The sequence below is a fragment of the Micromys minutus genome (assembly GCF_963924665.1).
Source record: "Micromys minutus genome assembly, chromosome: 2".
In the NCBI taxonomy this organism is placed as follows: domain Eukaryota; kingdom Metazoa; phylum Chordata; class Mammalia; order Rodentia; family Muridae; genus Micromys; species Micromys minutus.
Genome location: NC_137971.1, coordinates 20326057 through 20350204, shown reverse-complemented (window position 1 = coordinate 20350204; position 24148 = coordinate 20326057). Strand labels below are relative to the sequence as shown.

Below are 24148 nucleotides of genomic sequence, written 5' to 3'. Positions count from 1 at the left end.
TAGGCAGAAAAATGTATAAAAATGGACATTCCCAGCTAAATGGACTGGCTCCTGTTTGTGTTCTTAGTCATGTAAGAAACTGGGGTGGGGAGATAGTCACCGAGTCTAAGGCCATTCTGAGCTCCTGGCTTACAGAGTAAGACCCAATGGGTCAAGGACACCACAAGCAAACCTAGAGACTCAACAAACCTGGCCTCACAGGGGCTCCCTGAGACTGAGACAACAGCCAGGAAGCCTGCCTGGGTCTAACCTGGGCACTCTGTGTGTATGTTGTAGGTGTGCAGCTCAGTGTTTTGTGGAACTCCTAACAGAGGGAGACCTGGGGGCAGAGAGAGGGACTGGGAAAAGAGGAGGGGGGAAAAACTGAGGTCCGGATAAGATATGAGGATAAATTAATGAAATATCAACCCAGAACAATAGTATAATTAGAACTAATACAGCACATTCCCATTGTTTCGATGTGTAGGGGTCCTTTTCTGACAACCCTGAAAACTTTCTGCTTCTGCTCCACCCAAGGGTAGCTGCAGATAAGGTTCTGTTGACTTGCTCTTTGGCCTAGGACATCTGGTTTGTGCTGTTCTGCGCTCTGATAACATTGAAGCTCATTGTGAAACTGGCAACAGCTTCAGCATCCAGGGAGAGCTTTGTTTTCATCCCTCCCTCACCAAATGCTTTTGGGGCATCTAATGTGCACCACCAAAGTCACAACTCAGAAGACTCATCATTTTAAAACAACAGTGGCACCAGAATTTTGTAAATGGGCTAATCAAATGCCATTTCTAGTAATGCCAGTGAATTCCAGTGCGGAGTAAGAAGGATCAGACACAGGCACATGACATTGGCTCCCAGCACCAACAGGCTTGTGCTGAATGTCACACACAGGGTCCCGTTTTCCCCATTTGTCCCAGTGTGTTGAGATTCTGGCTGCCAGTGGGAAGGTCTCTAATGAGAAATGAAAGAGACAAAGATACAAAGATAGATTTCAAGTTGGTAAGTGAATACCTTCTCTCCTGTTTTTGTATTTATTTCCTACGTAGCTTGGATTCCTACAGCTGGCTGTGTAATACCCGTACGTCCTCACTAGCTTCTGAAACTGCCCGTCCCCTTAATTTCCATCATAACTGCTTTGATAGAGCTCGTTCTGGAAAATAACTGCTTGTCTGTATGCAAATGGAGACAGAGTGGAGAAAACACTCACCCTGTGGCCTTGGTTCTACTTAGCTCTAATGGACCCTTGTAGCTCAGAAACTCCCCAGTTGAGTTCCTCTGCTGGTTCTGGTACCCTAGCCTCAACAGAATATCTCATATTCTGTCTCCTACTTTCTACAAGACCTTAATCTTCCTCCCTTCCAAGTCTGTCTCTATTTGCTGTCCTGTCCCTGTTACTGTGTGCAAGTACCCGTCTCCTGGCTGTGCCGAGCCTGTCTTCCTCCACTTACATCCTCTCCATTGGATCCTTCTATTTTTTCACCTCCTACTACAGCACAAATGTGCCTAAGACCCTGCCCTGTCTGTCTCCAGTGTCCCTTGATCTAGTCTCCCACCCAACCCCATCCTATGCATCATCAAACTTATTCTTCAGTCCTTTCTAATGGTTACACACAGTCACTAGTCATTTCTCAAGTTGCCAGAGAAAATGCCCAGTGATCCTTTCTCCTTTTCTACATCTGGTCCCTGAGAGGCAGGCAACACTGCTGGTCAGAAGCTACGGGCTCTGTTCTATGAAAGTGAGCATTCCTAGATCCATGCCTATTCTTGCTACACTTTCTTATTGTCCTTCACTGACTCTTTCTCTTTACCCTGATTCTCTGTTGATAATCTTACGTATTTCCATGGATACATAAAGTCACTCTGTCATAGCTAAGGCTACCATGACTAATTTCATTTTTCCGGACCAATATCTTTGTCCCTCATTTCTGAATTCCACGCTCCGTCTGCTGGCACAGTTCCCTCCCTAGAACAGGCACAATCAACACACAACTCACTTTAAAAGCCTTCAGTGGTTCCCTGGTGCCTGCAGAATAAAACCCAAACCCATCTCAGCTGCAACCTAGAATCTGGCCTCATCCTACCATCTTAACTTTCATCTCTAACATCTCCCCTCTGACCAATGTACGGCCACACAGACTTCCTCAGGGTCTCCAAACTACCCACTCCACCCATGCCTTTTTCTCAGCTTTTTATTTTTTCTATGAACAGAATTCTCTCCTGTGTGTATAAACCACAGGATGTATCCATAAAATGTTTTGAATGACTGAGCGAATCAATACTATTCATCCATCTCAGCTCAGAAACAACTGTTCCTCCCTTTCTGTTCTCCACAGAATTAATATTAAAAGAGGTCAGCACAGCTCTCATTTCCCTTGTATGGTCATTAATTCTCTACCCAACTCTCTCTCCCAGGAGTCCATGACCTCTTTTATTTACCTAGCACCTATCTTCACGACTGACAGGAAATAAGGCCTTCCCTAGAAATCCCCAAAGAAGTGGGAAGCAATTAGCTCATCCTCCCCCCACCCCCAAGCAGCAGTGACATCAGCCGACCATCCATTTTCCAAGTCAGAAAGTCTTCCAACAACAGAACCAAATTTCCCAGACTGTACTTACAAATCTTGTGAGGGCTGACTCCTGTCTGGGGTGGCTCTTCGCTGCTGGGCTTGAGGTTGCTGAGAAATGATGAAAGATGATTTATTGTCAGAAGAGGGTACCTTGTGATGGAAGTCAAGGGGATGAGAGACAGTGCTGCAGTAATGAACAGATTTCTCGGCAATGCTTATGATCTCATTGCAAACCGCTTCCTGTGAGGTGGCCCCGCGGTATCCAGAAACCCCCATAAAACAGTCAATGTGGGGAAAAAAAAAAAAAAGAGAGAGGAAGAGATGTAACATTCCAGACGAAGCAGGTAAGTCCAGGGAGAAAACAGAGTTGAAGATCCAGGTTAAAAAAATAGAGAGAGAGATTCCAGTAGTAGAATGCAGGAGGGATCCAGGTAAGCATGGAAAGACAGGTAAGACACAGAGGAATTCGGCATTTAGTACGACTCTTTTGAAAAGGCAGCGACATACAGCCTGCAGTCAGTGAGTAACTGTTACGGCTGGAGGAATCCCCGGCCGCAGATGCAGTAACGAACCCCCAGTCATGCACTAGCACACCCTTCAGTCCCACCTGCAGGCAGAGTGGGACTGTCTGTACATTCTCCTCTTAGAGGCATAGGGTGGCCGAATCCCTGACTCGACTACATCACTAGTGTGGGCTCTTGCAAACCACAGCGGGACGGTTACCAGGAGTTACTCTGGTCTCCTCGCTGCGGCCAGTAGGGTGCTCTTTAGGAAAGCCACAGTCTTATTCAGCGGGCATCTTACCACATAGTTCTTTTCAGATTCTGTGAGATCAGGTCCTGCGCTCAATGAATGATGAGAAGGCTGTGATCACCAAGCAAATCATAAGGGAGACATTTTAGCAGATGTCACATTGGAAAGGATTCGAAGAAAAAGCATGAGCAAATACACGTACCACACCACCACATTCAGATGACACCAGATATGTGCGGCCCACGGCCACTGGGTTTCCATGACAACATGGCAGATGCACAGGAGAAAATGCAGATGTACAGAATTAGAAGCAAGCATCTAGCAATGGAATGGGATGTGGGAAACGTGGTGGGAGTGAAGCGAGGATGACACAGGGTCCTCGGACTGGCGGGAGACACGGGGAAGGGCTGCTTTTAGGAACAGAGCTGCTGCACCCCCGCACCCTCACACCCCCATACCATTCTGAACCCTCCGATCTTAGTGAGCATGTTTCAAGGGAGGGGCTGCTGTATCAAAGATGGTTTCAGATTTGGGGTGATGGGGTGCCAGTGGTGGAACCCTCAGGACCACCTTACTGGGGCACCCACAGAGACTGACTACTAGTGAGATATTCCTGGGTAGTAGACAGAGTCTCAAACAAGACCATGTCCTCAAAAGAATCTACACATGACTTAGTCTGGTGAGGCGTGGAGTGAGTTTCAGAGCAGGGGGTCCTGAGAGAAACAAAGCAAGGAACCATGTCATGTCACCAGCCCTGGATTCGTATGTTGGTACAGAATTGAGGCCACGCAATGAGGTCAGACAGACCTTCTTTTTAAGCTAGGCCACCATGAGGAGGTCAAGCCTCTGTTGGAAGAGAGTTTGGATTTACTTTCTCCACAGAGTATGTCATTCCAAGCTTTAGGAAGTCTTTGAATGTTCACCTCTGAAGTTACCTTCCAGGTAACCTGTGATGATTACAACCACCCCACTGTCTTTTAGAAGGCACTTGGAATCCTTTTGTGCCGGCCACACTTGGTTCAGAAAGCCAGTATGATGAGGTCACCCAGGCCGTGCCCTGGCTTCTGCCACTGTCCTGTTTGATCTCTTTCACAAACATCCACCTTCCACATATCCTTATCAGCTGTGCTGACATCATCTCTAATGATGACATCCCCCAAAAACCAGGAGACAGGCAGGGTGTGCTGATCATACTGTTCTAAAAACGCATGCTCCGAGGTGGGTCACGCATGCCCCAGTATCACACGGCCCACCCGTGAGAAGGAACCGCTTGGCTGTTCTTTCAACTCTGCCAAATGACCATTCTTGTTCATCCCCACTCAGATGGCCTTCCCTTGTAGCACACCCAGAACAGCAGCTGCACCAGGAACCACTTTCCTATGCGTTTGTGTGTGTGTGTGTGTGTGTGTGTGTGTGTGTGTGTGTGTGTGTGTATATAGACATCTGCATGTATGTCTGTTTACCATGTACAAGCAACAACTATGAAAGTCAGAAAGGTCACACAACTCCCTTGGGATTGGGGTTAGCGACAGTTGCTTGCCATGATGTGTGAACAGATGCAAGCTCCTCTGGAAGAGCAGTCGGTGTTCCTAACTGCTGAGCTATCTCTCCAGCGACCCGTCATTGTTGTTTTTGAGATGCTCCTACACATTGTCTAAGAAGCCCTTCCTAGCCTCCATTGCTGAAACCCATCCTCTTGGCCTCTACTCAGGCAGTAGAGAAGGGCCCTCTCCTCTGCTTTGATGTCTGGGGTCCTTCCAGCCTTGCCAGCAGGCTGGACTTAGCTTTGTGCTTCACACACCAACCGCCCTGCTTCTGGGCCCAGGCTTCCATGTAACAGAGAAGGAAACGGACATTTCCAAGCACGTGCTATGCAGGTCTTCAGAAGAATGGCGCTAACTCTGCACACCTTGTGTGTGGGAAACTGATAGAATGACTTGACCAAAGGGACAGCTTTCTAAAGTGAGTGCTGTCTAACAGCAGAAATGGCTGTCTGTCCGAGGGATGGTGGCCTCATCTCCACCAGCCAGTAAGGGCATCAAAGAGCAGTGTGTCATTCAGGACCCTATCAAAGCAGAGACTGACTTTGTTATCTGGGCCATGCCAGAGTCGCTGGTGCCAAGGCTGACACTTCTTGTTCTCAGCCTGACTCTGGGAAGCAAAGGACCTCAAGTGAGGTCCTCTGGCCTCAGTGTGCCCAAGACTAGTCTGGGTCATACCTCATGACAACAAAGGTCCTCATTAAAAACAAACAGTACAAACTAGTTGGTGACTGATGACCTCAGGCCAAAGCAGTAGAAGAGGAATGTGGGCACCTCTTGGGCTTAGAAAAGCCCCTAGCATCCTTGCTGTGGCTGCAACCGATCACCTGAGCAACAGGGTACCGCTCCAGTGAGGATCTGGGAACTGGACATGGAAAGATGGAGCTCCTATTTATAAGCACATCAAGGGTTAATGGCTCCCACCCTACTTTTTACTAACTTTTGTCTCGGAGAGGCTAGTCGAGCGAATTCTAAGATCCAGTGAGACTGGGGACTTGCACAAAGGCTGTGAGTACAAGAGCTCAGCCCCTCCCCTTGGTCAGACTATGATGGCTGATGCCATGTTATCAGTACCCAATTTCTACCTCTTCTAAAAGGGATACTCTGCCTTCTCTTCCTGAATGTTTTACTTTAGGTCAGTGGTTCTCAATTTTCCTAATTCTGTGACCCTTTAACACAGTTCCTCATGCTGTGGTGACCCCCAACCATAACATTATTTCATTGCCTCTTCAAAACTATAATTTTGCTAAGTTGCGAGTCACAATGTAAATGTCTCATACTCAAGATACCTGATACTCAACCCCTGTGGGAGGCTAAGCGCCAAAGGTTGAGTACCGCTGCTCTAGATGCTCAAAGTCGTTTCTTCCTATAAACGGTGTGCCATAAAAACTAGCATCTGCTATTAAACCCAGGAGCCACAGTACTAGAGCGCTATCAGTGTCTCAGCAACAATTCTGATCTCAAAGCAGAAGATAATCATCATCTAACTCTAACATCCAGAGAGTACAAACAACCCCACATTCCTGAGAGGTAGAGAAGACGGGTCCTCACTTAGCGCTGGATAAATGAAGGAAGTAGTCGCGGTAAATATTATCAGATTCGGTTTCTCCCTGTTTAGATTTGGTAAAAACAGCTCAGACAGCTAGAATGTAAACGTATCAGGGTGGAGAGAGCTCCCATGTAGCTGGAAACCACCGACACCCATTACCTGGATCAGCCCTTCACTTGGAAGGCTGTTTATCCTCAGAGGGTTTTCTCCCTCTAGACACGTGTTCTCGCTTTTCCTGTCCCACTTCCTAACATGTGCCAGTTCTGCAGTTCCTCCTCTGGGCCTGCGCTGTCTGGGCCTGCGCTGTCTGAGCCTGCGCTGTCTGGGCCTGCACTGTCTGGGCCTGCGCTGTCTGGGCTTACCCGTGAGCACATGCACTCCAAGGATGATGTGAAATGTGCTACAACTGAAAAACAGACACTGGCTCTCAACAACCTGGTTAAATTTGTTTTAAAAAGTAAAATAGATCATTAAATATTTTTTATTATGTTGGGTGAAACAGCATGCATTATTAAAGTTGACTCATATATTCTGTTTCACTGTGGCTGCTAGGACATTTTTAACTGCCTGTGTGTGTCAGATTGCCTTTCTCCTGGCAGTGTCCTCTCTCAGAGTCTGCCCTTCCTAAGCCTAAGAGTGGATACATGTTCTCATCAGGACCCGCGGGTGCTAAGAATAAAGAGAGTATGAGCTCATGCTACGCACATCTTGGATACTGCAGTCACATTCCAGCTTCCCATGTGCCTGGAAAAACAGTAACCAGTCCAACATGCAAGGCATGTGCGTGCACACAATCAAGCAAGCACACATCCTGCACACCCCCTTCACCTCCCCACCAGTCCTAAGAAGGAACCAGTCACTGATCCAGAAACCGCTCTCTTTGGACTCACACAAGATGGGTGTTCTTTTCATTCTCCCTAAAACCCTCTGTGTGTGTTCCTGCTCTGCTTCCCTGCTGTCTGTCTTCAGCTTGGAGTCTGTCAGAAATCTGACCTCAGCTTCCCTGGGGCTCTGAATCCCCTGCGGACCCAGAAAGCACCTGGTGCTCCAGCAGTTACTAAGCATCCTGTTCCAGCTCTGGGGGTGTGCCAAAGGCTAAAGTCCAAAATAAGCTGCTGCACATATGCTAGAAAACCCCGAAGGAGTACATGGGCTAGACACCCAGTCCTTGTGTGGCCTGGATCCCCACACAGCTATCAGGAACTGGCTATCCTGTTGATAGGCCACTGTCCTCCATTCTCTGGGATAGCACTGCTCTAGTCAAGTCATACCCTAAGCCTGATTTAACCTACGCTGCCTTCCTAAGGGGACAACAATCAATCTAGGTTCCCAGACAGATTCTGATACTGACCATCTTCCGAAGAAAGATCTCAAATTCCAAAATAAATAACAAGATTGTGCGTGGCTCATAATGCTCTTCTCAGCCCTAGCTCTATGACTACAGCGTGCCTGTCTTATGAATTAATAACTAGAAACAGCACTAAAACACAACTCAATGGAGGCGGCCCCTCTACTTGTCAGATCACAACCTCCAGACAGACAGAGAGCTCACTCCTATAAACTCTGGAGGGGAGGCACTCCCCAAGGACAGTGATACAAAATTGCCTAGTTTATGGAACTAGGCAACTGTGCAAGCAGAGTAGGGAGGCCTGGAAGACTCATTCCCGGGTTTCTGTTCCAGGAAACCTGCAGAAACCAGCAAAGGGGCTTCTGGTTCCACTGATTTTTTCCCATAATGTCTGAAGAGAAAAAGATGGCGGCTCCAGTATAAAGCTGGTTACTGGCAAGTCCCTGGGCTCCTCACTGCTTGTACTTAGTCTCCTTGGAGTGCACCCATGGGACAACACATGGACTTCGCTGTAGTTTAAATGTTTCTAACACTCAGGAGCACCCAGTCTTCTTTGTCCACCTCGCTCATCTCTGTCAGATTAGGAGAGATGGCAGTTGTGTGGCTCAGGTGTGAGGAAGAACTGAGGGCATTTCCAGCGAACCCCATGCTTTTTTCTTCATAACGGAAGAAAATAAAAAGAGACATTAATGTGTTTAGTACAAATCCCATGCTTTCTAATTTGTCTTTAAAGCTTACATTAATAGAGGGACTGCATGTGCCATGGCGTGCAGGTGAAAAGGGTGTTGGGGATTAAACTTAGCCTATCAGGTTTGGTGGCATGTGCCTTTGTTACCTAGTGAGGCATCTTGCTGGTCCCAAATTCCTAATTTATACAGCCCAAGCAAAATGAACCTCCCATCCCCTACATTTCCCTCCCAGTCCCAAGCTGCCAAGTTCTTTTTTTTGGTGGACAGGCATCTTTTGTCTTCCGACCCTTTCCTGTTTCCCCTGCAGTACACAACCAGCCCTGCCAAGCTGTGTCTCCATTACGTGGTCTGTGGTAAGTATGCTGGCTCTTTCCTGGACTCTCAGGTTTGTGCATTTGTCCCTCCTCGATCCTTCTGGTGCCTTGTCAGAGGAGAACTCCACAACCAGTAAGCCAACCATGCAGTGAGCGCTGAGGGAAGGCACCTCTCAGTACTCTGCTGCTGGCACCTGGATCTCTACAGATGCTGCCCTTTTCTTTGGATACCACAGTAGGGATGGATACTGCAGCTTCTGATCTTGGTTTCCCACCATTCAGTGGCGAGAGAACATTTGCAGGTAATTTTGTCTCTCCTCCTCCCATAAACTGTCAGCACTCACTGGGTATACTTAGAGACTTCCCTTGTGAGTCAAAGGAAAACATTTCCCATCTTTGACCATCTTAATATTTCTGTGTGTGTGCGTGTGTGCGTGTGTGTGTGTGTGTGTGTGTGTGAGAGAGAGAGAGAGAGAGAGAGAGAGAGAGAGAGAGGGAAAGATAGATAGATAGATAGATAGATAGAGAGAGAGAGAGAGAGAGAGAGAGAGATATCTTAATACTTCTCACTTCCCTTTTGTTCCTACAAGTTTCATCTCATTCTCCCCATCCTTTCCTGATTTCCATTTTCCAGCCAGGGCCCTGCCTTTCTTTGCATCTTTCTGGGGACTGACTTTAGTTCCCAAATGTTTACCAAAGCATATATTTCTGTCTTTAGCTAAGTTGTACTTCTCCTCTCCCTGATCCTTCTGCCTTCCCTTCCTGAGTTATGGGACCACAGGGATGCCTGAGTTAACTTGGAAATTCAATGAGGCTTCTCACAAATGTCAAGTACTCTTATACACAAATCCAGACATCAGTCAGCAAAGTAGTTCCTTCTTGGGGAAGTGGCAGTAATGGTGGAGCTTTCTTACCCGATATCCACTTTTACTTTCTAGATTAGCTGCTCCACATGCTAAGCTGATATTATGCCAAACAGCACTGGAGAACTTGCCAGTTAATCCTGATCTCCTGGGTGCTTTCTGTGTACCTACATGTGTTTCTGTCCGGTCAACAAAGTCATCACTCAAAAAACAAGCAAAAAAGTGTTTGTTTTTCAATGGTGAAGCTCTTTGGGTCTATAATAAAGCCCTTACTTAACACTGTGTTCTTTCTCATCTCGACTGAAATTCACATGGATTCCTCACCTCATCACAGAATACCACAGCGGAAAGGAAGTTCAGTTCCCACGTCAGCATCTTTTGTTTATGAACAAGGAAGTTGTAGGGAAGGAGATGTGACTCATCCACAGACACTCGGCAGACTGACGGCAGAGCCAGAACCAGAAGCTGGAGACCAATGTTCCCCCTGGTTCCCTAGAAACTCTGACACTGATTTACACCTTCTGGTGTCCAGAGAAAACAAACCTAAGAACATAAGTAGCCGTCCCAGCATGAGAGCATTCCGAGAGGTAGAAATGACTGAGACATCAAAGCATCTTTCATAGGACCTCACATATCCACAAAGTGGGGGTGAAGGTAGGTGACCCAGGGGAAGGAAAGCAGCAGAGCAGGAAGATGACATCCATGCCCCTAAGAGATATGATGAATGCTGGAGGCACAAACAGGCATTGGCCAAGCTGTGGTCCCAGCCCCCTTAGCAAGTTCTCACTGACCTAACAACCCATAGGTTCATCCGAAGCCTGCTGAACCTAAGACCACACCCTTCTCCATACACACATAGTAACTCCTACCTACAGGCTTTTAAGTATCAATTACTTTCTGCTGTATCTATGGGAAAACTCCTTAATCTTTACACTTATACTTACACACACACACACACACACACACACACACCTACTCTGCAATCACCTTTCTCCTCCTAAGCTTATTATGTCTTCCCATCCCATTGTGAACTTCCAGGATAGACTGCTGTCTCTCTTTTATATTATAATTTACTTGTGAACAGGGCTGGTTCCCCAGTCAACATCAAAAACTCTTCTACGTCTTCTCAGATTTTTTGTTTTTTAATCTTTTCTTTCATTCAACAAGTATTTACTGAGCACATTCCACGGATTAGGTGTCATGATCCTTGGCTGTTAGGCCTTAACGCCCTCCAGGGATACAGGCCTGCATGAGAGTATGCTCACAGGGGTCAGGCTCAGAGCTCTTTACCCAGCTGTGCAGGGGTTGGGGAGGTAGTCAAGGGAAGGCTTCCAGGAAAGGGAGCTTCTAAAGGAAGCCGTGAAGGACAAGCAGGAGCACACGCATGAACAAAAGCTGGGAAAGCTTTAGAAGAAGAGGCAGTCTTGTTGTCTAAATGAGCATCTCACTTGGGAGTCTTCCAAGCCAAGAGAAAAGGCTTTCTTGAGAGGCAGAGGAAGCCTGCAGTGACGTCCAAGCCTTTCGGCTCCGGGGGCACTTAGCACACTGCTGGACACCAGATATTTAGAAGGAGTAAATGATCACAACCTCTTGGACGCCATTCTCACTTAACATTCCGTTTACTGTCCAGATGCTCAACCAAGTCCCTCATCCCAACAGAAGGACAAACGGAATTTGGGGCTCATCAAGGAGAGTAGTGGCTGGCAAGTTTCTTGACACTGGAATGCACTTATCCAGACAAGTGACACAGCCTGAGGTCACGTCCTGACAGGGCCACTAGAGAACAGTTGATTAAGTAAGCCCTTCCCATCTTCAGCTTGCCTGTCAGCCAAACAGGTCTCAAGAAGAGAGAGTCCTTTATAAAGGACCCGTCCCCCGAGCTGTCTTGGCTGAAGTGAATAGCTGAGAGGTATGTGTGTATGCAGCTACCCTTCCAGACACCCCTGATTCTCAAAAGCAGCCAACCAGACCACGGCCTCTGCATATCCATAGGGAAATGGCTTGTGCCAAGAAAGGAGGAAGGGAGGGAACAGGAAGTGATACACCTGGTGTCCAGAGACTCACCAGGAAAGGAGAGTCAACCCTCAACAAGCTGGGCCTTTCCATCAACACAGTCTCTGGGATTGCCAGCTCCTCCTACCCTTGGTAGGAAGCAGGAAGTGTATACCCTGAGCCTCACTAGTGCTTCAGGACTGCGCACTTCCTGTACACACTGAATCCTGGAACCAGATTGAAGTGATGACTCATGCCTGGCAATCAGGAGGGCTCCGGGGAACTCGGGCTGATCTGTGAACCACTCCTCTGTCAGACATCTTGTCCTTTTCAACCAACCGGCAACTCCACTATCTCTTCCAATGAACAACTTTATTCCTCTTAATCAGATGGACACTTTTCTTTAAGAGTCCCAGAGCCCTGCACTAGGACATGGGGCAACCATATCCAGCCATCAGAGCAGAAAGCCCTATCTAATGAAGACTGGCCATATGCCAAGTACTCTACTGATATCCACTGTTTTACTGATCATCACAGTAACCTGACCAGGAAGGGATGGACTGTTTTTTCTCACCCCTACTTTACATATGAGTAACAAGGGCCTCCCAGTCCCCCCTTTTCTCTCTCTCTCTCTCTTTCTCTGAGTGTGTGTGTTTGTTTGTGTGTGTGTATGTGTGTGTGTGTGTGTGTGTGTTGATGTGGGGCATGTTCAGATCTTGCTAACTTTATGTAGTCTAAGCCCAATTCCACATAAAGTACCACACACTTGATCACCCTCAGTGATCTCCACACCAGACACACAGGCCTGTGGAGGTCCAGCCTGCTGCAGTGCTCTTTTTACTGACCAGGTGACATAAACGTGTCACCCACAGTGGATATGGGCCACTCAAGAAAGAGATTTAACAACTTCTGGATCCTGTCCATAAACCAGTAACAGGCACCTCGAACGAATCCTCAGAAAACAAACAGAGCTACCAAGGGAAACAGAAGTAATGGTCTGAGAGGAGCATAGTCCACTGTGGGGACTATATCTAACAAGTGACAGACAACTCAGAGATGGCTTCAGGAACACACCTGATTCTACTGTGGTTCTGGAATGTCCCTGGTCCTAGAAGCAGTTTTAGATCACCCATGATGGTGGTTCTATCTTCCTTTACAAAGTGCTTGTGCTTAGCACCTGCATGTATTATTTCAAGGAATTTTCTGGACCACGCTATGAGGGAAGTTAGCTTCATTTCAGGAAGCTGAGTCTCTGAGAGGGAGAACAATTCTCATCATAGCAGTTAGACAGAGTTGGTACTCAAATCTAGTTACTAAGGAAAAGTTACCCAAAGTCTTTGACTTTCTGGATCAAATAACTAAATAACACAAACAGAACTGAATAATCACCTGTCTAGTTATCAAATTGATGTCCCCTCAAAATACCCAAAGTCAACCGTGATTTATATGCTGAAATCTTTGTAGTTCACTTAGAAGAACCCTGACTCAAAACCTAGGACACCCATTCAGTGACCTCAACCACATCATCAGAAGCCCCTGCACCTTGCTACCTCTGAAGACCCAAAATGTTTCAGATCACTGTGAACATATCCCTTCAGTCCCACACAAAACGAGACAAGACAAACACCCGACAAAACTGAACACCAGAAGTTATGGAAACAGCGCATCTCACAAGAAAAGCACACCACACACCAAAGCCTGGGTGTTCTCAGCCGTGTTAGTCAAAGCAGACCAAGGACATTCTCAAGGACATGAATGGGGTACAAAGAAGGCTTTCCTGCTCAAGGGCTTCTGTACAGGGCAGCAGGTGTCAGTGGAGGAATACTTTCAAATCATCTCAAGATGCTAGAATACATTTCTCTAAACTATCCCCAGCCAATGCCTAGTCCATAGCCCCTCCATTCCCTCTTGGTCATCCCTTTGCGTCTAAGGCAAGCAAACAGATCTCACAGGCACCCACTTGGCCTCAGTTATAGACCAGTGGCAAGACATCTGGTCTGGCCCACCATGCTAAGCAAGAGGCCAAGGCCCACCAGTCATGCTTCAGGCCTACCTGGCTCACACCACTCTGAGCAGCCTTCCTGTCAGCCTCGACACCTCTGTGAAGCTCTGGTGGCCCAGTCTCCCACGCTGGGAAAGGGCTACCCAGAGGCTTGCAGGACTGGCTGTCCTCAGGAGTGTGGAACTCTGAGAGTCTCTGCTCAGAACTCAGGCACCTGACCACGTCTGAAGGTTTCAAGCAGCTCTTCTTAGAGATCTTGGGTCCACCAGGGCATCTCTCACCTGCCTCGCTCTCTGCCTTCCTGTCATATGGTCCATCTTCTCGCCAGGGCTGTCTCCTGCTCTGGCTGCTAAAGGCATCACTAAGCTCTGAGATGACCCTATCAGAGTTCCCAAGTGGTGGCTGGGAGAAGCCATCTTGGCGCATGTGAATACCACCATCTCCATTGACGTGAAGAGGAGACTGGGCACTGGGTGCCAGTGAGTAGGCTTTGTGGGGTGGAGGCAGGGCCATTGGGGAGACCACTGAGCGCAGGGTGGAGTGATCTGACCAACTTGAATAGGGAAGGCTGAGTGGCAAGGAGGGGCGGGCCCTTGCTGACAAGGCCAATCGGTCCATGTCATAGACAGAAGCCTCAGGCAGAGGAGGCAAGGGGGGTGTCATGGCCAGAGAACGCCTGCCTGGGACCCCAACGGTCAGAGAGATCCACTCAGAGGTGATGGCGTGCATCTCAGGGGACAGGGCTCGGCGGGGGTGGGGTAGAGATGGAGGGGCTGGTATGATGAGCTGGCTGTGACTAGTACACTTCAAAAAAGAAAAGGAGAGAGGAGAAAACAAAAGAAAGAAGCAGAGATAAAAGTGTCAGCATAAAGGAAAGGAGGGAAACCACCACAGGGGCACAAGGAAGAATGAAACAGAGAGGATGATGAGCGGAACCCCTGGGGTCCAGAACAGAAATCATCTGCTGAGGCTGGGAGAGACTGCAAAGTGGCTGGGTGGATACGTGAGTGTGTGCAGGCAGGGGGGCGTGGAGATGGGAAAGGCTCCCACCCACAGTTGTGGGTAGTGCCGGGCTGCTTTGCAGAGTCACATTTCAAAGGAAAAGCCAGGAAGTGCTCCGCCCCAGCCAACTAAACCATTATTGCAACCACAGCCCAGACCCAAAACTGTAGGGTTAGGTGGACAGCCTCCTTCCGAGCCCTTCCTTCAACTCTGCCGAGTCTTCCACACAGAAGCATGAAGTGTGTGGTCACTTTGTTTTGCAATCACTCTCGGCCATGGTCAAGTGTAAATTCCCTGTGCTCTTATGCCCAGTCCGGTCTCACGGCCGCTCATGTGAGATGGCTGGATGTTCACAAAAGCTAATGCTTTGTGCCCAGTGCTATCTGCTGTGTCGGTGGCCAGCACGGGGAGGGGACGAAATGATAGAGGACAGGAGGAAATAGGTACCGTGTCAGCACTGCCAGGTCCCACGGTCTTTCAGCCATCACCCTCCATTTCATTCCACAGAATGCCACCCTTCCTTATTTTGCCTATTGGCTTTGGAATGATATTTTAAACAATTATGCTCATAATTAAAGTTCAGAAAAGCAACCATGTTACTATGCCTATTAAACTACTCCCTCTTGACCCAGTAGAGACTGACACACTCAAAGTTTCGTTTCTAACATGAGTCCAGGGAGGGCTTGCAGAAGCACTTTGATTCTGGTCTATATGCCTAAGGATGAGAACAGGAAATTATCTCCCAACCACTGTCCTCTGGGACCCAGTCTTGATGGACAGTATTGCACAGAGAAGCATGCCGGGCCACAGGGGCACGCTCTACACACCACCAGTTTCATGGGGATGCAATATTTCATTGGCCTTTCTTTCCTTTCACTTTACCCCTATAGCAACTATCTTAAACTCTTCCCTTTCCTTCCTGTATCTTATAGTGCTAGGAAAATACCACAGACATGTATGAACATAACTCCCAGCCTGCCCTGCTCTAGGTAGCTCTTAATCAGAGCATCGGAGAGGCTTTGTGTGTGTGTGTGTGTGTGGTTAACACAGCTGAGGATGAAAATGTCAAGCTGAGTTTGAAAGCTTAGATACCTGTGGGCTCACAGTGGCACTGCGACTTGGGGAAGAAGAATAAGGCAGGTCGATGTAATCCACAGGGGTTTTCACCAATGGCCTCTTTAGCACATCTACGTAGGTGATAGGGAAAATGCCTTGGCGGGATGTCCCAGGGATCCTCCCTTCGTACCAGTTCTCATCCACCTGTCGGAGCAGCGTGATCCTCTCCCCCTGGAAGACAGCCAAGCAAGAGGTCTTAAAGCACCACACTGCAGCCCATTGGAGGTCTCTACCTGTATCCCACACTGACCTGTATCCTTTCTCACACTCTTATGTTCAGGAGAGCCATCTCTATTGGCTTCGGATGCAGTGCTAGGTTGCGGATGCTAACACAGTAGAGCTTCCTTAACCAAGGGGTTAAGCATTTTAGTAAAGAGCCCAGGTTCACGCCCTGTAGCTAGAAGGCAACTGTAGTGTCTAAGACTTCTTTAGAATAAACTGGTCACATATCCAGACTTTATCTGCAAGGTAAAGGCCCTGGAGGGTTGCATTTTAAGTTGTTCTTTTAGTATTACAGTATTTTGAACTAATTGTATTTGTATGAACATTTTTTCCACATGTAATTAAGTGTACCATGAGCTTGTCTAGTGCCTGTGGAGATCAGAAGAGGGCATCTGGAGCTAGAGATAAGGATGGTTGTGAACCACCATGTGGGTGCTGAGAACAGAACCTATATCCTCTGCAAGAACAGCAAGTGCTCTTAACCCTTGAACCACCTCTATAGCCTTTCTTTTTTTCTTTCTTTCTTTCTTTCTTTTTTTTTTTTTTTTTTTTGAGACAGGGCCCACTCACTTATGCAGCCCAGGCTGGCCTTCACCTCATGACGGTCTTCTGCAACCTTCTGCATGCGAGGATTACAGGTGGAAACCACCACACCCAACTCAGAAGGTTCTCTCTCTCATATATGATTATACATACACACACTATCTTATACATAGTTTTGTGCGTGCAGTTGGAGAGTGGGTTCTAGCCCCACAATGCGCAGGTTGAGGTCAGAGGACAACTTGCTGGAGTCGGGTTCTCATTCTTGGCAGCTAGAGTCTCTGCCCATCTCACCTAGCCCTCAGAAGGTTCTCTATATTCTTTTCTGGTCTGTATTTTTATGTTACAGAAAAAGTCAGAATAAGAATAAACATAAAGCCAGAAACAACCGTGCCCTGCCATGCTCTCTAGGGATTCCCACTGGTCATACATTGGTGCTTTCCAGATTTACTTCAATGCATGCGAATTACACTTGCCGCCTTCCCTTATGGAAATTGAGTATGTACTGTATTTTGATTTTTGTAAGTGGCTTTCCCCCAAATTTATTTTGTTATTATTATCATGTTTATGGTGGGTATGAGGGGACACATGTGTGACAGTACCTGTAGAGGTCAGAGACCAACATGTGCACTTGCGTGAGTTCTAGAGATTTAACTTGTGTCTTAAAGTCTGTATGCTGAGAACTCCATCAGGTAGACCACTGCGCTCTCACCTGCACACTTTTTGATACTTAATGATATAGAATGAAGCATCCTTATCGAGAAGACACACACACATACGTACGCACACTCACACACACACACAATCTGGCTTCATAGCCAGGATGCCCTTGGGCTCACTATCATCCCCTTGCCTCTGCCTCACAGCATGGGGATCACAGGTTTATGGAACAAGGCTTCATGCAATTCTCCATTTGTGCAGACGTTATAAAAACTTTACTGACCACTCTTGGTAGTCTCTTTCCACATGTGCAACAATGTAATCAAGAGTTCCCTGACAATGGGCAATCAGGAAACATCTAGTTTCTTTTTTGCTTAAGGTTGCTTATCTATTTCCAAGGCACTCCTTAATGTCTCTTGATCCTCAATAAAATTAGTGGTTTTCCTAACCTCAGCAAGTCAGAGAACTATGACATGTGGAGAATGTCTAAATCAGGGGGAGGAAGAGGCCTGCCCCTCCCCCTACCATCCCACCACCCACAGAGTACCTGCAGTCACTGAGTTCCACAAGAACTGCTCCCACCTGGCCCAAGTCACACTGCTTCGTTCAAGTCTCTCACAACACTCTGAACAGGCCTCTGCTCTCCGTGGTTTTTCATGAGGCAGTGGAGGCTCAGATCATGTATTCACCTCCACACAAACTGAGACTCTGGTAACTTGACTTTCCTCCTGGTAACAATGTCTCCCCACTTGGTTTATGGAGACATTATAAACCTAAATCAACTCATCAGCACAACACTCATCACTAAATGTTGACTAAATACAGTTAATATATGATGTCTAAGATGCCATAAATACTGGCTTTAATAGGTAAACTCAATGTGGCTAAACTGAGTTGTGTAAGTAATTTAAAAATCGTCTTGGGAGATGGATAAATAGCTCAGTGATTAAGAGTTCTATCTGCTCTTCCAGAGGATCTGGGGTTTTGTTTTTCAGAACCCATGTGGTGGTTCTCAACCCTGTATAACTCCAGTTCTGGAGAATCCAACAGCTTCTTCTGGCCTTCACAGGCACTGCAAGTATGTGCTACACACGCAGGCAAAACACTCACACATATAAAATAAAAATAAATATAATCTCATGTCAGAAAGGCCTCTGGTTCTCCTAATTTCAATTTTTGATCAATCCACCGTTATTGAGGCTACAGATTGATAGCCATAGCAACATCACATCTCTGAGATAACAGCATCATTCAAAGCCCCAAAGCCAGGATGAGATATGTGGCTTACCTTTCGGAAAGACATTTCTACTTGTGTATCACCATTAAAGTTAAATTTTGCAATGGCTTCTCCATATTCCAAAACCTGTATGGGCGCCAACTTTCTGGGCTGAGCCTTCTCAGCTGGAGGAAGAAGCTGAGAATGGAAAGAAAGCGAAAGAGAAGAGCCAGGGGAAGAAGAGAACAGAGGACATGGTAAGAAAATGGCACGTTAGGCATGTTGGGCTTCTCTTGAGAAGGATGGAGCTGTGGATTGTGGTACCTCGATATAGGTGCGTGGGAAGATTCCCACCCGGCCATGGTGTTCACCTTCATACCAGTTCTGATCAATCTGTTTGTAGATGTAAACAATGTCTCCTTTCTGCAGGGGCAGCTCCCTGTTGATGGAAGGTTATTGCCTTTTAGCAGATGTTTCAAAATGTTCATGGTGGAGACACTTCAGTTATTAGTACATGCAGTCAAAGGGGAAAGAGTTCGAGAAGATGGGAGGCTCCATCCTTGAAAGTGAGAATCCCAATTGTCTGGTAGTTTTCTAGTCTTTTATGGGATGGGTGTCAACACACACACACACACACACACACACACACACACACACACACACACTTACTAGCACTGGAGTGCTTAGAGCCCATAAGAGTTTATTGTGATTTTCCTAATGCATTTTGGGGGGAAATTCTGTCTTAGAGACACCAGGGTGGAGCTCAGCAGCCATTTTTTAAAAAAGATTTATTTATTTTATGTAGATAAGTACATTGTATCTGTCTTCAGACACACCAGAAGAGGGCATCAGATTCCACTACACAGATGGTTATGAGCCACCATGCGGTTGCTGGGATTTGAACTCAGGGCCCCTGGAAGAACTGTCAGTGCTTTTAACCACTGAGCCATCTCTCCAGCCCTAGCAGCCTTAATTTATATTTATTAAATGGTAAAATCTCTCCCGTTGGATACTTTCACTGCCCCTTGTGTGCTACACCTAGGCATGCCTGGACCACTTCAGGTTATGACATTCTGGTACCTTCTACCCATCCCCCTCCTTCACCATCTGTCTCCATCAGCCTGGACTAGGAAGCTCTGAAGTTAGGCAGTTTGAGTTCAGGCCAAATTCAAAAATTTACTAGTTCTGGGACTTGGTCAGGAAGCTTGAACTCTCGGTGACAATGTTCCTTTTTGACCACAGACAGCATCTTACTCAAGGCGCACGCCCTGGAATCATGCCTTCCTTCTCAGCATGGGAAATATGAGTGAGGAAGAAGAATGGATGCTCTTTCAAATGCTTTTTGTGTCTTTCCCCCCACCTCCCAATTCTTTCTCCCACACCCATCTCTTTGTTTGCCTCAGCTCTGACAGTATTCACATCTAACCAGGGCTCTTTGTTTTCGGGAGAAAAATGAATACATTGTAAACAAAGTGAGAACAGAACAAAATCATAACTTGAATATATATTCAATATCCTTGAATATATATATATATATATATATATATATATATATATATATATATTCTCTAACCCAATGTCATTTGGAAGGGGTGTGGCAGCTTTGCAGGAAGCCCTATATAGGACACAGCTGGAAAATTTATAAATTCTTGGCTCCCAGCTGGATAAAAGCATCCTAAAGAGGCTTGTGGGGATCCTGTGTTGGGAGTTGATTCCAAACCTAAGTCCACAAAAAGGATGCAGGATCTTCACCTTTGGGAAAAGGAACTGTCTCTGGCTGGTCCTTTCCCAAAGTCCTCTCCTTGATGTGTTCTGAACCTGCCTTTGGGTGTCGTACAGTGTGTTGGCAAAGATTCACTACTCTGAGAAAGATGAACATAGACATCGTGAGGCTGATGTCTTTTCTCGTGCACCTCAGGACCAGAAGCCTGGCTTCTAGGCCCTGTGGCACCTGACCTCTTTCTATATAAAGTCCCTGTTTACTTAGTTAGGCAGCAACTTGGTCTGACCCACCCCTTCAGTGGAGAAAACCAGGAAGTAGTCTCCAGGAAAGTGGTTTCACCAGTGCAGTCCTTCAGGCCATACGCTCAGCTCCCACAACATCCACACACCCAGGCGTAGTGTTAGAGGACTGGGAATGAACAGTACAAGACACTTTCAGATCTGTATAGCCTTTCATTGTTGCAAGGCAACATGTTCATCTGCAAACTTCAGGTTCCAAAACCAACCCCCTGCCCCTATCATACAACAGTCCCTAATGTCAGGAATAAGACGCATTCATAAAGATCTATCCTTAGCCAAGCATGGACTACCAACCATGGGATAGATTTGTTACCAAGGCAGCATGCCATGATGGGAACATGAGGCAGGCGCTGCTCTCTGGCATTAGCAGTATTGATAAATGACAGTCCATGGACCTCTGGCCTTCTACTTCGTCTATCTGATTAGTTACTCAACAGGGGGTGTGTTGGGGGGGCAGGACTTTTAAAATGAATTCTAAAAAGATGGAAATTATTCTCCTTGACTGAAGTACCAGTTAATCCATATGTCTTTGTTACTCTTTCTCTGGTTCAAATATGAGGATGGTAGATGCCGTACTTTTGAGTATGGACTTCTGTTACAATGTGCAAAACATCTTACTGGCTTACTCTGCTTAGTCTCTTTGCAAGGGGGCAGTTTTAGTCTCATCTTACAAATGAGGAAAACTCTGGGTGAGAGACATTGATAAACTGGCGATAGATAGTTACAGAGATGTGAGTGGCAGAGTCACAACTTTCTAAATCTAAAGTACACACACACACACACACACACACACACACACACACAGCCATCCTTAGGTTCTTGTAGCAACCTAAGGAAGTGGAGTAATACATTCAAATCTAACCAACTCTGGATTCACGTCTGTGTTCGACAAATTTGGCCTGGCCATTTCTTTTGTGTTGGAAGAAATGGGAAACAAGGTTGATGGCCCAAAGGCATTGTTTCCCCCCCTCACTCCTGAATGGGAGCACGCCCTCGCCCTCGTATCCCCAGATGTGGTGCCTCCTGTCAGCAAGACAATGGGACATGGCTGGCCATGTTACCTTCAGCTGCCAAAGAAAACCCACGGTCTGTTTTAATCCATAATTAGCAAAAAAAAAAAAAAAAAAAAAAAAGCTATCAAGTTCTTCTGGAACCTGTCTATGGAAACATTTCCCAAACTATGTTCCACAGCAAATAGAAAGGTTCCCTGGTCACCTAAATTTGGGCTAAATAAGCAGATCGGTTTTTGTCTCTGAACTCCAAAGCCAGCCCATCTCTCCAGGGGGGAGAGTCCTAAATATACCATGAGCTGTATCTGACTCATTTCTACAACACTCGTTCTTTGGTTTTGTTGTTTTAGGAGCATCCTGCAGGATGAACACTCAGAGGAACACATTTAGAGAAAAGTTAATCCCCCCTGGGCTTCCTTCCTCCTTTGGGAACACTACAAGAAAGAAAAAAAGAAAAGAAAAAAAAGAAAGAAAAAAGGCCAAATTATATTCTGATTCCATCTACCAAAGGCTGGGTCAGATCACGCAGCAACCTTGTCAAGTAAACAGAAAGGGGAGACAGAGCATAGGAAAGAGTCTCAGATGCCAAGGTGCTGGGTTTGAATCCTGACTCTATCACCTGGTTCATACTGGTTTCCTGAGTTTTAGAAGTGGAAAGAATAGTATCTACTCCACAGTGCTGACTCAGAGTTGAATGAGTGAAGGCATGTGATGTAACGGTGCTGGCACGTATCACCCACTGCTTACTGTGTGTATTTCCTATCTCTGTGAAGCAACAGTTGTCTACCCCAACTCTCTGCCCTAAGCAAACAGTATTTCCAAAGAGGCAGCTAAGAAGACAAGTGTGACCAACGGCACTTACTTCAGCGTCTGAGCTTTAAAGTCAAATTTGGCTCGAGCAGGTCTCATCTAAACACAAGAAAAAAGGCGAAGTTAGAAATCACGATTGACAAACGATGAGACCATTTTTCACAAGATTCTAGAAAGCGAAGCAGAGAGATCCACCTCTAACCAGTTCATGTTGGTTTAAAAATCCAGGCAAGACTGCAGCACCTGACCCCATCAACCTGATAGCGGGTGCTTTGTCAGCTGCGCCATGCATAGAAATTGTCCTTCAGGAAGGCCACTTATACATAAGAGATGGTTTGAAAAGCCCCTCAGGCAGGATGATCATGGCTACTGTCAGCCAGAAGTCTTCAGACAAGCCTTACCTATCATCTCACTCCTGTGGGACACCTTCTATTTACCTGGTGCAAGTTAGGAACTGAGAGCCACAGTCTGGCTCACCTGTCAGATCATCTTGCATTCCATATGTCCGCCCCTACAGTCTGTGACATTATCGGAAAAAGCTGGGGTAAACCCTGAGTATGTCTCTACCCTCCTACTCCATCCCAGTGTGGCAGCTCCTTTCTCCTAGACAACCCAGGTTGGAAAGCCAGGCCGAGCTGTCCCCACATTCTCATTAAGTCTGTCAGTAACTCACACCCCAGTCTGTTCGCCCAAAACCCTGTTGCTCTGGGCCTGACCTCTGCTTCCCACAGACACAAAGCTCCCTTTGACTTTACCTTCTCCTCAGTCTAATCTACTGTCACCCAGGAGCACAAATAACATTCCACAGATTCTTCCACCCTTCACGGTTTTGCTTTGAAGTTGGTTTTGGCTCTCAATTGTCTAGTACATCAAATCTCTCTCCCTAACCTGGGCGAAGGCTTGTGGTCATATCCCCAGTGACACCTAAATGTCTATTTCTGTCACCTCTCCTGTCCCAACTAAGTACATTTATGTGTTAATCTCAGCCTGGAATTTGTCCAGCCCCAACTCTGGCAAGAGCTTCACCTTTACCGACTTACATCCCTTTCTTCTTTGCTCTTAAAAGTGGTTATTTTAACCAGTTTTGTTTTCAAAGGGCCACATGGCGTTTTTGAAATCACATGCACAAGCTATTTCTATGGAAGTGCCTCTGACCTCTTCAGCTCAAGGCCTCTGTCTAGGAAGACAGCATGAAGGAAAGGACTGGTAGGCCCTCTACCAGAGTAGAAGAGAAGGGCAGAGGGGGAGGGGAAATGGAGCCGAGGTGAGAAAAGGCACCCAATAGCATCATCACACTATTCTAGGTGTTTAGTCATATGCCCTACATTTTCAGGCTTCTTGGCTTGGGCTTCATGGGGGTGCTCTAGGGTTCACACTGCACCACAGGAATTTTTGTGCTTTGTTCTAAGTTTCTGTTTTTACTGGATCCTAGGCTGGCCTTGAACTTTGGATCCTCCTCCCAAGCTTCGAGATCACAGGGGTGTACTTACAATTGGCTCTTCCCATGAACTTTTCATCCTGTATTTTCCTACTGCAGTTCCCATCTCTCTGTATACATACTAGTTAGGGGGCAACTCAATAGCCACGTTATAATCGAGTTAATATCATATCAGCCTAACGCCTATGTTTATGGAATGCTTTCTAATGGTTGTGGGAAAACAGGAGCAGAACAAATGTGAGAGTGAGGACAGACAGCAATGTTCACAATAGGAAACCTGAAGACCAAAAATACGTTAAAAAAAAAAAAAACCTCATAGAAATCACACTAGGAGATGGATTACCCATGTCACCCAGCTATGCGGCTGTGTGAACATCATAAAATTTATACCACGGTGGCAAATGTTCCTTCTCTGAATAACTCTGAACTCCTGGTCCTCCTACCTCTATATCCCAGGCACTGGGATTAAGGCTATGCACCTTATATATGTGGCTGACATATAA

The 24148-nt window shown here is 46.6% G+C and overlaps 1 protein-coding gene across 50 annotated transcripts in view; it reads right to left on the bottom strand.

Moving 5' to 3' along the window:
* Positions 1 to 24148, bottom strand: part of SORBS1 (sorbin and SH3 domain containing 1) — a 217814-nt gene that overhangs the window by 5630 nt on the left and 188036 nt on the right. For 24 of the 50 annotated variants that reach the window (XM_080912809.1, XM_080912815.1, XM_080912789.1 and 21 more), the window contains 5 exons: positions 22260 to 22306; positions 18690 to 18804; positions 18438 to 18563; positions 15704 to 15898; positions 2608 to 2666 (listed from right to left, as the gene is read on the bottom strand). In XM_080912809.1, the coding sequence (XP_080768935.1) occupies positions 2608 to 2666; positions 15704 to 15898; positions 18438 to 18563; positions 18690 to 18804; positions 22260 to 22306 (542 nt within the window). Of the gene's footprint in view, positions 1 to 2607; positions 2799 to 3362; positions 3423 to 13660; positions 14414 to 15703; positions 15899 to 18437; positions 18564 to 18689; positions 18805 to 22259; positions 22307 to 24148 lie in introns of all 50 variants that reach the window. The other 26 variants (XM_080912808.1, XM_080912824.1, XM_080912778.1 and 23 more) reach the window with 3 other exon arrangements.